The 13,156-nt window shown below is 44.3% G+C and overlaps 1 protein-coding gene across 1 annotated transcript in view; it reads left to right on the top strand.

Annotated features, from left to right (window-relative positions):
- The window catches only part of WTIP (WT1 interacting protein), a 114,964-nt gene that overhangs the window by 95,278 nt on the left and 6,530 nt on the right, over positions 1-13,156 (top strand). The window contains exons 4-7 of the mRNA XM_074968772.1: positions 2,543-2,605; positions 7,629-7,759; positions 9,088-9,139; positions 11,952-12,020. Coding sequence (XP_074824873.1) covers positions 2,543-2,605; positions 7,629-7,759; positions 9,088-9,139; positions 11,952-12,020 — 315 coding nt within the window. The remainder of the gene's footprint in view (positions 1-2,542; positions 2,606-7,628; positions 7,760-9,087; positions 9,140-11,951; positions 12,021-13,156) is intronic.

Here is a 13,156-nt window from a genome sequence, read left to right as displayed (position 1 = left end):
ACGATCAGAAAAGAGCACAATATAGTAGTAAAGAGGGTCATTTCACTGAGCTCATAAGATAGTTTGTCAATGTGATTGGACTTTGTGCCATTTTGTAGCATTTTCTTAAATTGGGTAATCATTCTCTTGTTGCGTTTTTACAAATACAATTCCCCCACTAGAAACAAATTATGGTTTTAATTTAATAGGTTTAGTGATATAAAGAGAGATTGTGTGTCAACAAAACCCTGCCTTCTGACAAATAATGTAATTTACAGCAATCCAGACAGCAATAAATGACATTAACCTGACCACAAGCCATTCAGTTCTTTGGGAATATGGTCCCTGTTAATCAATAACTGGGTAAATGCTCCTTTGCATTCCTTATCAAATGACAGCCAGATGGTACTGTTAAATTCATTCTGACAGGGTTTTGGAATTAGCTGGGTTTATACTATTGTTAATCTTCTGCTGTCTGCTCAGCTAGGACCTCCCCACCTGTTTCCAGCAACCCCTGAGGTCGCAGCCTTAGGAAACAGTCTAGCCAGATGGTCATTCAGATACAGTGGAACCAGTGAGATTACCGGGTAGTAGCAGCATCTTTATCTGCTGGAATAAGAATAAGAAAGCAAATATTTTAGTCTTAAAGCTGTTGACAGTAAGGTGGGGAGCGGATCCCAACCATTTCTCTAGGTCTAGACAATTTCACACTAATTCCATTACACAATGCAGCAAAATGACTTGCAGAAATATATGAGTAACATTCTATGGACACTGGTGTATACGAAATAAACAGTCTGAGATGGTCATTTGTTACAATTTAAAAGGTTTAGTTAATCTAAGGGGATTTTTTGTTTTTGTTTTTTATCATTACATGTGCTGTATTGTCCAATACATAGGAAATATTAAAGCAGACAAAGAGAAGGCTGTGAGAATTGAAATAGCATATTATTTAATTAACAACTATTTGTCCATTGTGACATGTGAAAGTGACTTCAGTTTATAATTGTTTATAACCGTGGCCCCAATTTACCACTTATCTGGAAAAATAAAACAAAGAATGTCTTGCTAGTTTAGGATCTAATCCAGTGATCACTGAAATCAAAGAAACAGCTCCCATTAACGTCCCTGGCAGTTGGATCAGGCCCTTAGGCCTTGTCTACACTACCGCAGTAAGTCGACCTAAGTTGCGCTACTCCGCTATGTGAATAACGTAGCTGGAGTCGACATAGCGTACGTTGACTTACTGCGGTGTCTACACCGTGCTATGTCGACGGGAGATGCTCTCCCATCGACTTTCCTTAATCATCTCGTTCCGGTGGAGTACTGGAGTCGACCAGAGAGCGCTCTGCAGTCGATTTAGCAGGTCTTCACTAGACCCGCTAAATTGACCCCCACTGGATCGATCGCAGCAAGTCAATCCCCAGTAAGGGTAGACATGGCCTTAGTCTCTGTTAGATCCATGGCTGTAAGAACACACCATGCTCTCCAGGCCCAAAGAGCTGGGCTGTGGCACATGATCTACATGTTGAGATCCTACCCTTGGCCTCATGTTCCAAGTCTAGCTCCAGGACCACAGCATGTTTTAGATGAACTTTGCTATAACCCCAAAATGTTCAAATAATCAAATGTTCAACTTACTGTGCAACCAAACGTAAACAACTGAGCAACCATTCCCTGCGATAGGAGAGAGGGCACATGGAGCAATTTGTTTATATTGGACTGAGGAGGGGGGAGGATAAAGTTCAGCTACTGCAAATATCAGTTTAAAAATTACATGTTTGGAGTCCTTCAGGCAAACTCTATGCTATAGGGTATCACTCAGTAGGTCAGCTGTCAGGCTGATAAATTGGTTTACGAATATGCATCTTAGTTCCCCCTTCTCTCAGTCTCTAAACAAGACAGGGTGACATCCTGACCCTATAGCACTTAATGGGAGTTTTGCCATTGAGTTGAACGAAGTCAGGATTTCACTCATACATCCTCACCCAATTTTTATCTTTTTGTAAATACACTTTCATCTGTCCAAAAACAAAATGGAGTTATAATCAAGATTTGAAGAGTGTAACTGTGCCCACAGTCCCCATTATCATAGAATCATAGGGTTGGGAGGGACCTCAGGAGGTCATCTAGCCCAACCCCCCTGCTTCAAAGCAGGGCCAATCCCCAATTTTTGCCCCGATCCCTAAATGGCCCCCTCAAGGATTGAACTCACAACCCTGGGTTTAGCAGGCCAATGCTCAAACCACTGAGCTATCCCTCCCCCCATTATCCTCAATGGGAACTGCATGCCTGGATCAGAGGGCAAAACTAACTCAAGCTACTTAAGACTAGTACCTGAAAATGTTCAAAGTATAGTGTGAAACCCTTTGAATCAGTGTCTTCCAAGAGCATTTCAAAGTAGGCCATCAAAAAAGTATTTGAGCCGACAGCGCAGCTTGGTTTGTTTCATCCCAGGTCAGATGGAAAAAACACAGCATTCATGCGACGGGTGTAGTTTCAGAAGGAAAGGAAGTGAAATTAGCAATTACTAACAATCCTTTCTCTTCTGTCATTTGAACAGTATTCGGGCTTTCAACAAACAGCGGACAAGTGCTTTGTTTGTGGACACCTCATAATGGAAATGGTAAGAGAGTTAATTCCTTAATTGTGGAATACATTTCTGTTGATGCATTTCAGGGAGTATATTGTAATGTGCGGTTTGCTTCTGACCTAGTCAGATCATAGCCATGTCTCCACTACTGCCAAGGACATTTTAATCAAGGAATTATCACGATTAAAATGAAAATAAATTCACACGGTGTTGCCATTATCACTTAAATGTATAGAGAGGGCCCTTCTCCTCTATCTGAACTTGTGGAACTTTGATGTTACTGAGAGGTCCGCCAAGCAGGGAGGAGGGGATATAGTCAGCTAGCAGTGAAAACACTTTGGTACATTTTAGTATCACGCCATAAAATATAGAATCTTTTCTGGGGGAAACAAAACAAAGGAATGCTGTATAGCTAGGTGAAACAGCAGGAACCGTATCATATGAGAGGGAGCGTGGTCCACTGGTCAGAGCTGGGGGAACAAGGAATCAAAAGTTCTGAGCTCTTTTCCCTTCTCTTGCACTGTGATCTTGTGCACCTCACTTAACCTTTCTGTGCCTCAGTATCCCCTTCTGTAAAATGGGAGTAAGAGGAGGTTACTTACCTGTATCTGGAGGTTCTTCAAGATGCCCTATTTGTATTCCAAATGTGAATGCGCATGTGCACCATGCGCTGGAACAGTTCTGTAGCCGTGTCTGTTGACCCGCACATGCATCTTCCTCATGTGCCCAGCCAAGGCTATCAGAGGTCGTGTGGGTTGATGCCGCTCTCAAGCCCTCTTACCGCTAAGCATGTAGTCCGCAGCAGAGGGGATGGAGAGCAGGGACTGGAATCCAAATAGGGGCCACATATCTTGAAGACCCTCCAGTTACAGGTAAGTAACCTCCTCTTCTCCTTGGCGTGATGGTCCCTATATGGATTCCAAACGTGGGTGAGTAGCGAGCAGTGATCAGCATGAAGGTGGACACAAGGACTCGCAAGAAGTCACAGACTGCAAAACAGCATGACCAATGGCCGCATCAGCCCCCGCTGCCAGAGCAATAGCGGAGTGAGAGGTGAAGGATGGAGTTCCACGTGGCTGATTGGCAAATGTCCTGCCATGGCAATTCTGTGAGGCAGGTCAACATGGTGGCTTGTGCTTGTGTGGAGTGAGCCGTGACTCTGGGAGGTGGAGTTATGTTGGAGAGAGTGTAGCATTTGTAAGTGTAATGGGAGATCCATTTGGAGATGCGCTGCGAGGAGAGGGCTTGGCCCTTGCAGCGTTCGGCAACAGAGTCTGGGTGAGGCATGCCCACGTGCGTTGGAGGTAGAAGGCCAGTGCGTGGCAGACGTCAAGAGACTGCAGTGTCCTGGCTCTGTTGGAGTTGTGGGGGTTCGGGATAGAAGACTGGCAGGTGGTTGAGGTAGAACGCGGACACCACCTTAGCGATGAATTTGGGGTTCAGGCATAAGGGGATCTTGCCTTATGGAAGACGGTGTGGTAGGGTCAGCTATCATGGCTCTGTCTGGGGCTTCTTAGGAGATGGACCAGCCAAGTCCACCTGCAACTCACCCGACCTGGCCCGGCTCAGCTCGGGGAGGCAACACTGCATTTAGAGGCTGTCCCAGACTGGGATCCAGCCTTAGGCCCAGGTCTCATAGACATTAAGGTCAGAAGGGACCATTATGATCATCTAGTCTGACCTCCTGTACAATGCAGGCCACAGAATCTCACCCACCCACTCCTGCAATAAACTCTCACCTATGTCTGAGCTATTGAAGTCCTCAAATCGTGGTTTAAAGACTTCAAGGTGCAGAGAATCCTCCAGCAAGTGACCCGTGCCCTATGCTACAGAGGAAGGCGAAAAACTCCCAGGGCCTCTTCCAATCTGCCCTGGAGGAAAAGTCCTTCCCGACCCCAAATATGGTGATCAGCTGAACCCTGAGCATGTGGGCAAGATTCACCAGCCAGATACCCAGAAAAGAATTCTCTGTAGTAACTCAGATCCCACCCCATCTAACATCCCATCACAGGCCATTGGGCCTATTTACCATGAATAGTTAAAGATCAATTAATTACCAAAATCATGTTATCCCATCACACCATCTCCTCCATAAACTTATCAAGTTTAATCTTGAAGCCAGATAGGTCTTTTGCCCCCACTGCTTCCCTTGGAAGGCTATTCCAGAACTTCACTCCTCTGACGGTTAGAAACCTTCGTCTAATTTCAAGTCTAAACTTCCCGATGGCCAGTTTATATCCATTTGTTCTTGTGTCCACATTGGTACTGAGCTTAAATAACGTCTGTGTCTCATGCTCACGGCGGGGCTTGTATCTATGCAGAACACTAACACACTACAAAAAACAAGAAAAAATTAGTATCCACAGCAATATACACAAGAAGGAATGGACAGCCAACTCTCCTAGCGAGGCTAAGAACCAGGAGCAAGGGGGGTTCCAACTCTGATCATGTGGCGGTGAGAGGGAACTGGAGCAGTGGCATTCCGCACGGCCTCTCCTAGCCTCAGCTGCATAAGGCTGACGCATGTAAGGGTCAGCAGACACTGCTACAGAACTGTTCGGGCACACGGCGCATGTGCGCACCCACATTTGGAATCCAAATAGGGACTAATCACTTGAACAATACTTACCGGGGCACAGCAGTGACACAAGGCTGCACTGATTATTGCTGGTAAAGGACTTTGAGATCCTCCAGTGGAAATGTAGTTGCTATTACTACCAATCCAGGAGAATAAAACTGAAAGGAGGGAAAAAATTCACAATTTATAGATCCATGAATTAGTACAAAACCTAAAGGAGCCACACCACAAGCTCTTTGGTTATACCACTGACAGGACAAAGAAGCTGGACTTATTTTCTGGGGCTACATTCTGTCCTTCTGTAACAGCAGCAGTCCCCCCTGCTGGCCCATCAGCAGCTCTTGCTCTCCCATTGATTTACACAGTTTACACCCATTAAAACAAATGAGTGCTACCCATAAATCCCCCTTCTGTACATTGATGGGAGAACAGACCCCAGACGACAGCAGCAGTGTGGCCCACAAAGCTACGAGCTGATTTGATGTCTCTATTAATGAGGAGGGGAGCTTACAGCTGTGGCTTGAAGGGAGCTCGCATCCAGAACTGATTTTTTTTTTTAAAGTGAAAGAAAAGGGGTATATTGAGCCAAATGCACCCTCTAGCGTGAGACCAGGGTTGAATTTGGCCCAAGCAAAAAGTCCCAAACAAAATGGATTAAATGCATGTTAAAGAACTCTGTAGACTATAGCTGAGTGTTAATAAGATTCTAGTACACCAGTGCTTTCCTCTTGGCTTAAAATGTATGAAAATGTTAGCACACAGTTGTTAAATAGCGACTAAATTGCAAGCACTGACATTTGGGAGGGTCTGGAAATGAGAGTTGGCTGGGATGACTTACCTAATGAGGATTCTTGCTCCTATCTGGGTGCCCCGGTTGGACAAGGATATTGTTCGTTTTAGCCTGAGAACAAATTTCTAGAGCTGTGAAGGAGGGGAAGGGTCATTTCAGGAGTCCATAGTATCTAGCTGGTGGAGCTCTGTAGTGGGAAGCTTGGCAGGTGATCATCTGCCTTCTCCTATCAGCAAGCATGCTACAACAAAAGGAAATATTGCTGTGAGCTCCAGAAATTAAGCAGTCTTATTTGGCTAATTCCTTCAAGCCCTTCCCCAGTAATGAGTAGGAAAACAAACATGTCTGTGCAGTAGTGGGAATCCTGCTTATCATTGCACAAGGTTTTAAAAAAAAAAAAAAAAAAAAAAAATCAGACCTATGACACCTCCACAGACTTGGGCCCGAAGCTGCTCAGTAGTTGGAATTGCAGTTGACTCAGTGGTAGTTTTGTGCCCTCAATGTCTGCAGAGTCAGATCAATGTAATAATTGGTCCATTATCTGTATCTGACAGACATACAGATCAAATTAAACTTGGTACCCAGTCACTGACTAGATAACCCTAGGGTATTCTTTAAAAAACACAATTGGACTGTAGTTCATACTTTTTCCTAGGCACTGAGTTTTATTGATTTGAACTTTACTCATAAAAATATTCACAGGGCTTTAGGACCTTAGAGGGGAAAGGATCTTTAACTTGTTAGCTTCTCAAGACTGAGCTAGGGGGGAAATGTACTGGCAGATACAATTTGAAATTGCTTTCAGAAGGTGTCACCCACAAAAAATATCCGATGTCTGATGTAACCTGTTGTGAGCTGCGTAACGTAACAGTATGGGAGGCAAAATAAATTCCCAGTGTTGCCCCATATGCCTGGCACAGCCTCCTTGAAATACCACCGCTGCAATGGAAAGGTTTTATTTGCAAGGTCACCAGCATCAAAAGGGGGTATAGAAGGGACTGTGCTGGAAGCCAGTTGCTGAAACACTGATTGGCAGAGTTTCAAAAGCCTGTGACAGTTCTGAGGTTCAGTGAATATAAACTGATACGAAGATAGACCTGATCAGCCTGTAAAAGAGAGAGCCATCACTGTGACAGTGAAGTAGAGGATAGCCGGGCTGTATTTGTGGTGGCTTAGAACAACTAGTAAATATTTGTAATTTACCGTTTTTCATAGATTCATGGATTTTAAGGCCACAAGGGACCATCTAGACTGACTTCCTATATATCACACGCCATTTAATTTCACCCCTGTATTGAGCCCAGTAACTTTTGTTTGGCTAAAACATACATATCTTCCAGAAAGGCATCCAGTCTCCATCCAAAGACATTTTTACTTCCGGTTGCGCATGAAGAGTTCTGGTTTAATGTACATCCATTTGCAATATCATGCCTCCATAATGAACGGTGAAGCTACTTTCCCATTTTACTCCCAATTTTCACAGTCCCCTAACATCACCAAGGACCTGGTGCAGAGTCCATTGAAATTAATGAGAATCTGGATTTGGATCAGGCCCTTTGCTGGTGAAGCCACAAAGTCAGTATTTCTTCCTGAGGAGCATGCCGTGATTAAAATTTAGAAATGCTGATGCATGGGGAATGTTGTCTGGAAAACAAATACTCTCATTTTGTCATCTGGCTCTTCTTAAGATCTTACAGGCTCTTGGAAAGTCATACCATCCTGGCTGTTTCCGCTGCGTGGTCTGTAATGAATGTTTGGACGGAGTCCCCTTCACTGTAGACGTGGAGAACAATATTTACTGTGTCAAAGACTATCACACGTAAGAACACAGATGCATTGACTGCTTTTGAAAAGTTGTTCATATTGAATCATCTTTGCAATAGACACTGATTTCAGTGGGAGCTAGGTGCCTAAATACTTTTAAAACTCTGGCCTGGAGTCTTACTCCTATTTGCCCCAAGGCCCCTTTACACCACTCTGACAGCATAAAGAGTCACTTACATTTACATCCACTTAAAGGCTACTTTATAGCAGTAAAGAAGCATCAGGCCTTATGCACGAACCCTCTCCTGAGGGGCTGTTGAGGTTTCTCATAAACTCATAGGAGTATGTGTTTGTGTGCACACAGGTAAATCCTCTGTTCCTGTCAGAGCCGAGCTCTATTAATCATGGGTAGTAATGGAATATAATGGCCCATAATATTCCAGTTAGGGTTAGAATTGCGTATGTCATCCTGATGACAACTCTTTGAATTGTGCTGAGGTTCAGTAATCACTCTGGGACTCCCTTCTGTCAAAGAGAATGTGAAGGTTCTTAGGTACTATCACCGCTATATCACAAACCATGGGCCCAGTCCTGCAATGGGATCTACTAATGCAGACCCCTGTGCCCAAGAGGAATCACACTGAAGTCAACAGGATTCCAGATCCACTCCAATCCATCCCAGCACAGGAGTGGAGTGAATATTAGCACAGCTGCTCTATAGCACAGTTGTAGGTAAGAATGCTTGAGCAGTTCAGCGTGAGCGGCTTACCCCCAACCACCACTTATAGCCAACACCTTTTCTTCAAGCCAGCTGCAGCTTCTGAACACAGGTGTTAGAGCTCTAACACAGAGGAAAGCTGTTCAAGTCCTGTGATGGACAAAGTCCTGGAATGATCTTCGCCATACAGTCCCTCTCTCTCACTGGTTCCCAACTTTTTCCATACTGAGAGCCCCTGGAACTCCCCCTCCAGTTACTTGGGACCTACTCCTCTCCCATTTAGCAGTAAGAGGAGGACAGGATGGTCGTACTACCCTGATACCTGTTGGGTCACAACCCCCAAGTCAAGAAACACTTCTCTGTCTATACAGGTTCATGGAGGAAATGGGTATTGCATTTATTGTGTTGGATTCAATAGTCAGTGGAGGAGGGGAAAAGGTACCTGCTGGTGTTTGAGAGATCTGACATAGAAATAGAAGCAAGAGGTAGAGATAGGCTTGAATCAGCCCCTTCCCCGATCCAAACTTTCGCAGAGTTTGAATTCATGATTTGGATCCATAGTTTGCAGTTAAAGCCCATCTCTAAAGAGAAGCTATGCTTGAAATGCTCTCAGGGTTCTAAATTTTTTAAATTTAATTTGAACATTTTCTCTTCTTGAATCTTAGTGTTTTTGCACCAAAATGCGCTTCCTGTAACCAGCCAATTCTACCAGCACAGGTATGAAGTTTTGTGGGGGGGTGTGGGTGTGTGTAATTTGTTAGATAATGTGGTTGTTTGCATATGGACATTTTTCAAAGATCTGCTCAAACACAGTAAGAAATAGACACCTTGGCTATTCAAGACCCTTTCCCCATCCCCAGAATGAACTGTATATCTAATACAAAATTAAACACAGCTCAGCAATAATATAATTCTTATACAACTCCAAGAGTCATAATAATCATGGTACTTAGCAATTATACACTAAAGCACTTTGTATCTTTTGGGTGCTTCAGGGGTATTAATTAACGTTGCTGTACATCTGATTCAATTCAAAGCCCTGGCTAGAGAACTGAGAACAGACTGTTTATTTTCAGAATCTCTCAACTTCCCATTCATTCAAGAAGTACACTTTGATTGCTAAATATGATGTTAGCTGTTAAGATATCCAGGCTCCAAACAGGGGATGATGGTAACATTTGCCCTGTTCAAAGAGCACATGGCCTCAGCCATGTCACAGTGGCATGGATGAAAGTGCTGCAGAAAGTTGGCTATAATGTTTGAGGCAGAGCTGGGGAACCAGGTATTTGAGATGGATCTGAAGCAAAACGCTGGTTCCAAACCCCACCAAGCTTTGGGCCCATCTCTGTCTGGTGAATTGAAACCAGAACTCCAGAACCAAACCTACTCAACCTTTCGAGGAAGACAAGGCTTCAGAGCTTGTACAAGCAGCACTAATATGGCCTGAACGTTAAACTGATTTTCAGGACAGAATATCATCGCTGTTCATGGTGATGGATATGACAGACTTTGTGTTAGTTTCAACCTGCTGCACAGAGAAGTGAGGATGCAAACTAACTATAGGAAAGAGGTCTTACCAAACCGTGCAAAGTGAGGATTTACGGGATTTTATTTTCAATAAGCCCACAAGCAGGTGCTGTTTACTTAATAAGAGTTTACTTTGCCAAAGTTACACATACACAGCTCAAGTAATTTGTTATAGGTCTGCCTGCCAGTAGTTACAATAATGATACCAGAACTATCTTGGGGCCCAGTCCTGTAAGCAGCCTCCCAGGAAGTGCTGGGTTCCCCCAACTCCATGGAAATCAATGGAAATTGGGGGTGCTCAGTGCATTGCAACTGTAGCTCCTGGGAAGCAGCTGGTGTTTCAAACCCATCTTGAGTATGAAATGTATAGGGCCTTATTCGACCACCCTTACCCATATTGAGTAGCATCTTACTCTGTGAATAGTCCTATTGATTGCAAGAGGGTACTATGCAACATGAAAAGAAGTGGCAGAATCAAGCCAATAACAGCAGGACTGAACTGAGCAAAACCAAAATTCAGATTTATTTAAATTGTCTTTGACCAAATGGTTGAATACTTTGGCATTTGATCCCTGCTTATATGTTTATCTTTAGCTGGAAGTGGCACTTTGGCATAGAACAACATTTGTACATGAAGAGAGGATCTGTTCACCCACATATCTTCTTATTGTCCTGTCTGCATGTGACACTAACGCATACTCTGCTGGTAGTGACATGAAAATGGCATAGAACCAGCAGCACTCTTATCATCCAAGAGGCAGTGACTAGTCAGCTCGAGGTTATAGTCCAGGGCCTGACAATTCTCCCCCCCCCCCCCCCCCACACACACACACACACTTACTTCCTTCCTTCCTTCCTGGTGCACATTCCATGTTTCCAGACTAATAGTACGCATTGTGCAGGCCACATCATGTTCATCCCATAACCCATTGAGCCTGTGTCTGCCATGCACAATGGGGAATGTGACATGCCATAATTCTGCTCCTCCAATGCACATCAGGTATAAACGCCACAATCTTACACATATTGCTTCAGTGAGGTGCCTGCATCTCTCATACTTGAAATGCTTCTAAAGAAGAGCCTGCGACAGCATGCCCGGATTACATGTGTTCTCTTTAGTCTCATCTATTTCCCTGTATTTTGCATATTACAGAGTAACCCTTCCCCTAAAAGCTTGGCCCGTTCTACCTCATCCTCTGACTTAGCTGGTAGTTAACAAGACTTGCAGCAAACCTCCTCCAAGCACTTGATATGCTGTTTCCCAAGGAGGGTGTATGTGTTACTTCAAGTCTGGCAGGTCAGGTAATGACTTGCCTGCCGCTCCTCTCCATAGAGCATCAGATGTGACGCAGGCTGTAAGCACACCTGGAACTAGAAACAATTCAAAGCAAAATTTTAAAGAAAGCTTCATTTTCAGTGGCTCAGAAAAGGAGTTGGTGAAGTTACCTGTGACGTACGTGCTGTTTTACAGGGCCTGGGTTGGCATACGTGCACTAATGCATGTGTACCCACTGGCCAGGGTACTGCCCACTCACATTGCTAATAGTTGTGCCATCTGAATATGCAAATTTCCAGCTGGTGGTGATAGAGAGTGTGTGTGTGTGTGTGTGTGTGTGTGTGTGTGTGCGCGCGCAACTGTTGGTGGAAAGTCAAACCCAAAGCAGCTGCAAAGAACAGAGCTTAATAAATAGTCGTTTCTGGTTGGTAATTTATTCCAAATCCTGGGTTCCCTTTGAAAATGGTTCATTTTCAAGGAGAGTCCTAGGAACTTGTGAACCATGGGCCAAATTCTGATCTTTGAATAGACATGAGAAGTTGCCAATGACTTCAGAGGGACCTGTGCATGTGAAGCTGAGGTCTAAACAGGGGGCTCCTAGAGATCCAGGATACCTACCCTGATAGAATAATAATATGTTACAAACTGTAAGCAACAGGTAGAAAATTGACAAAATGCCACCTACATTCCTGATCTGATTTTTTTTCTCTCTATTTTCCAAACTAGGGCTCTGAGGAGACCATTCGAGTGGTGTCAATGGACAGAGATTACCATGTGGAATGTTATCACTGCGAGGTAAACCTGTAGCATCTCTGCCACTGAGTTGGATCAAGGCAAGATCTGGCCTTTAGGAGCAGAGGATGCCTGAGTGTTGCAGTGAATCAGTGGCTGGGCTTTAGATGGTGATGTGGTCCATAGTGAGTAGTTCCAGCTGTCTGCTGGCATGGTCTCTCTTACTTGGCACTAAGAGCAAAGAGGTAGAAGAAGTGGGAGGAAGACAAGAGCTCTTCAGAGGAGTTTGTCAGGGACAGTTTTTCAAGTGAGGGCGGGGAGCGGGGGAGAGGAAAGCTAAGCGAGGGATCCTGAAATTAAATGAGTCAGTCTACCCCAGCTGTCTCTCAGATGGCAAGCCATCCATTTCTGTTAATGTTTTAAGAAAATAACTTTTTTAATCAATCATAGGAAATCTCAATATCCAAGAGATGGCAGCTCTCTCGCTTTCTCTCCATGCCCCCTCCCCCGCAACTTTATATTAGAATGCCCCACTGAGGATTTATTTTCAGTTCTCTTTCGTTATTCAGTTCACCATTCTCCCTCCAGCTTGAAGCAAGTCAGCCTCCCTGCTTTCATCCAGGATGGCTAACTGCATTATGTTCATAGATAACACAGTTAGACATCTGCCTGCCGTGGGCATATGTACCCACACACCTTCTGGGGGTGGTGTTCTGTCCCATCTAGTGGCACTGAGACCACAGAGAGAGAGAGAGATGAATGAGTCTGTTCTACACCTGAGCTAAGGGCTGTGTGGCTTTTAGCTCATGCCCTAAGCTCCAGAGGTCCCGCCCACTGACAACTGGGGTCTGTCAGCGTGTTACACATACACAGATATTGGACAGGAAAAGCTGTGGGCTGTTTTACAGGCTGGACTCGGGCTCCTTTGAAAATGGGGCCATTAAAATAGTGTATTTCAGCTGTCAAGGTTTCCAAAAGTGACTTGGGAATTTTGGAGTCATTTGTTTTTGGGTACCAGGTTGAGAGACATTAAAGGTGCTTGGCTTCCAGAAGAGCTGAGCACCTGCTCCTGAAAACCCTTTTAGATGTCACCTTGGGCACCCAAACTCACTAGTCCCTTTGGAAAGCCTTCTAACTCAGCAGGAATTAAATGTTCATTCAAGAGAAGAGGCATATGAAAGGAATTTTCATAGTGTTTG

This window comes from Natator depressus, chromosome 12, assembly GCF_965152275.1.
Source record: "Natator depressus isolate rNatDep1 chromosome 12, rNatDep2.hap1, whole genome shotgun sequence".
In the NCBI taxonomy this organism is placed as follows: Eukaryota; Metazoa; Chordata; order Testudines; family Cheloniidae; genus Natator; species Natator depressus.
Note: the sequence above shows the minus strand (reverse complement) of the source record. Positions and strands in the feature narration are given on the sequence as shown.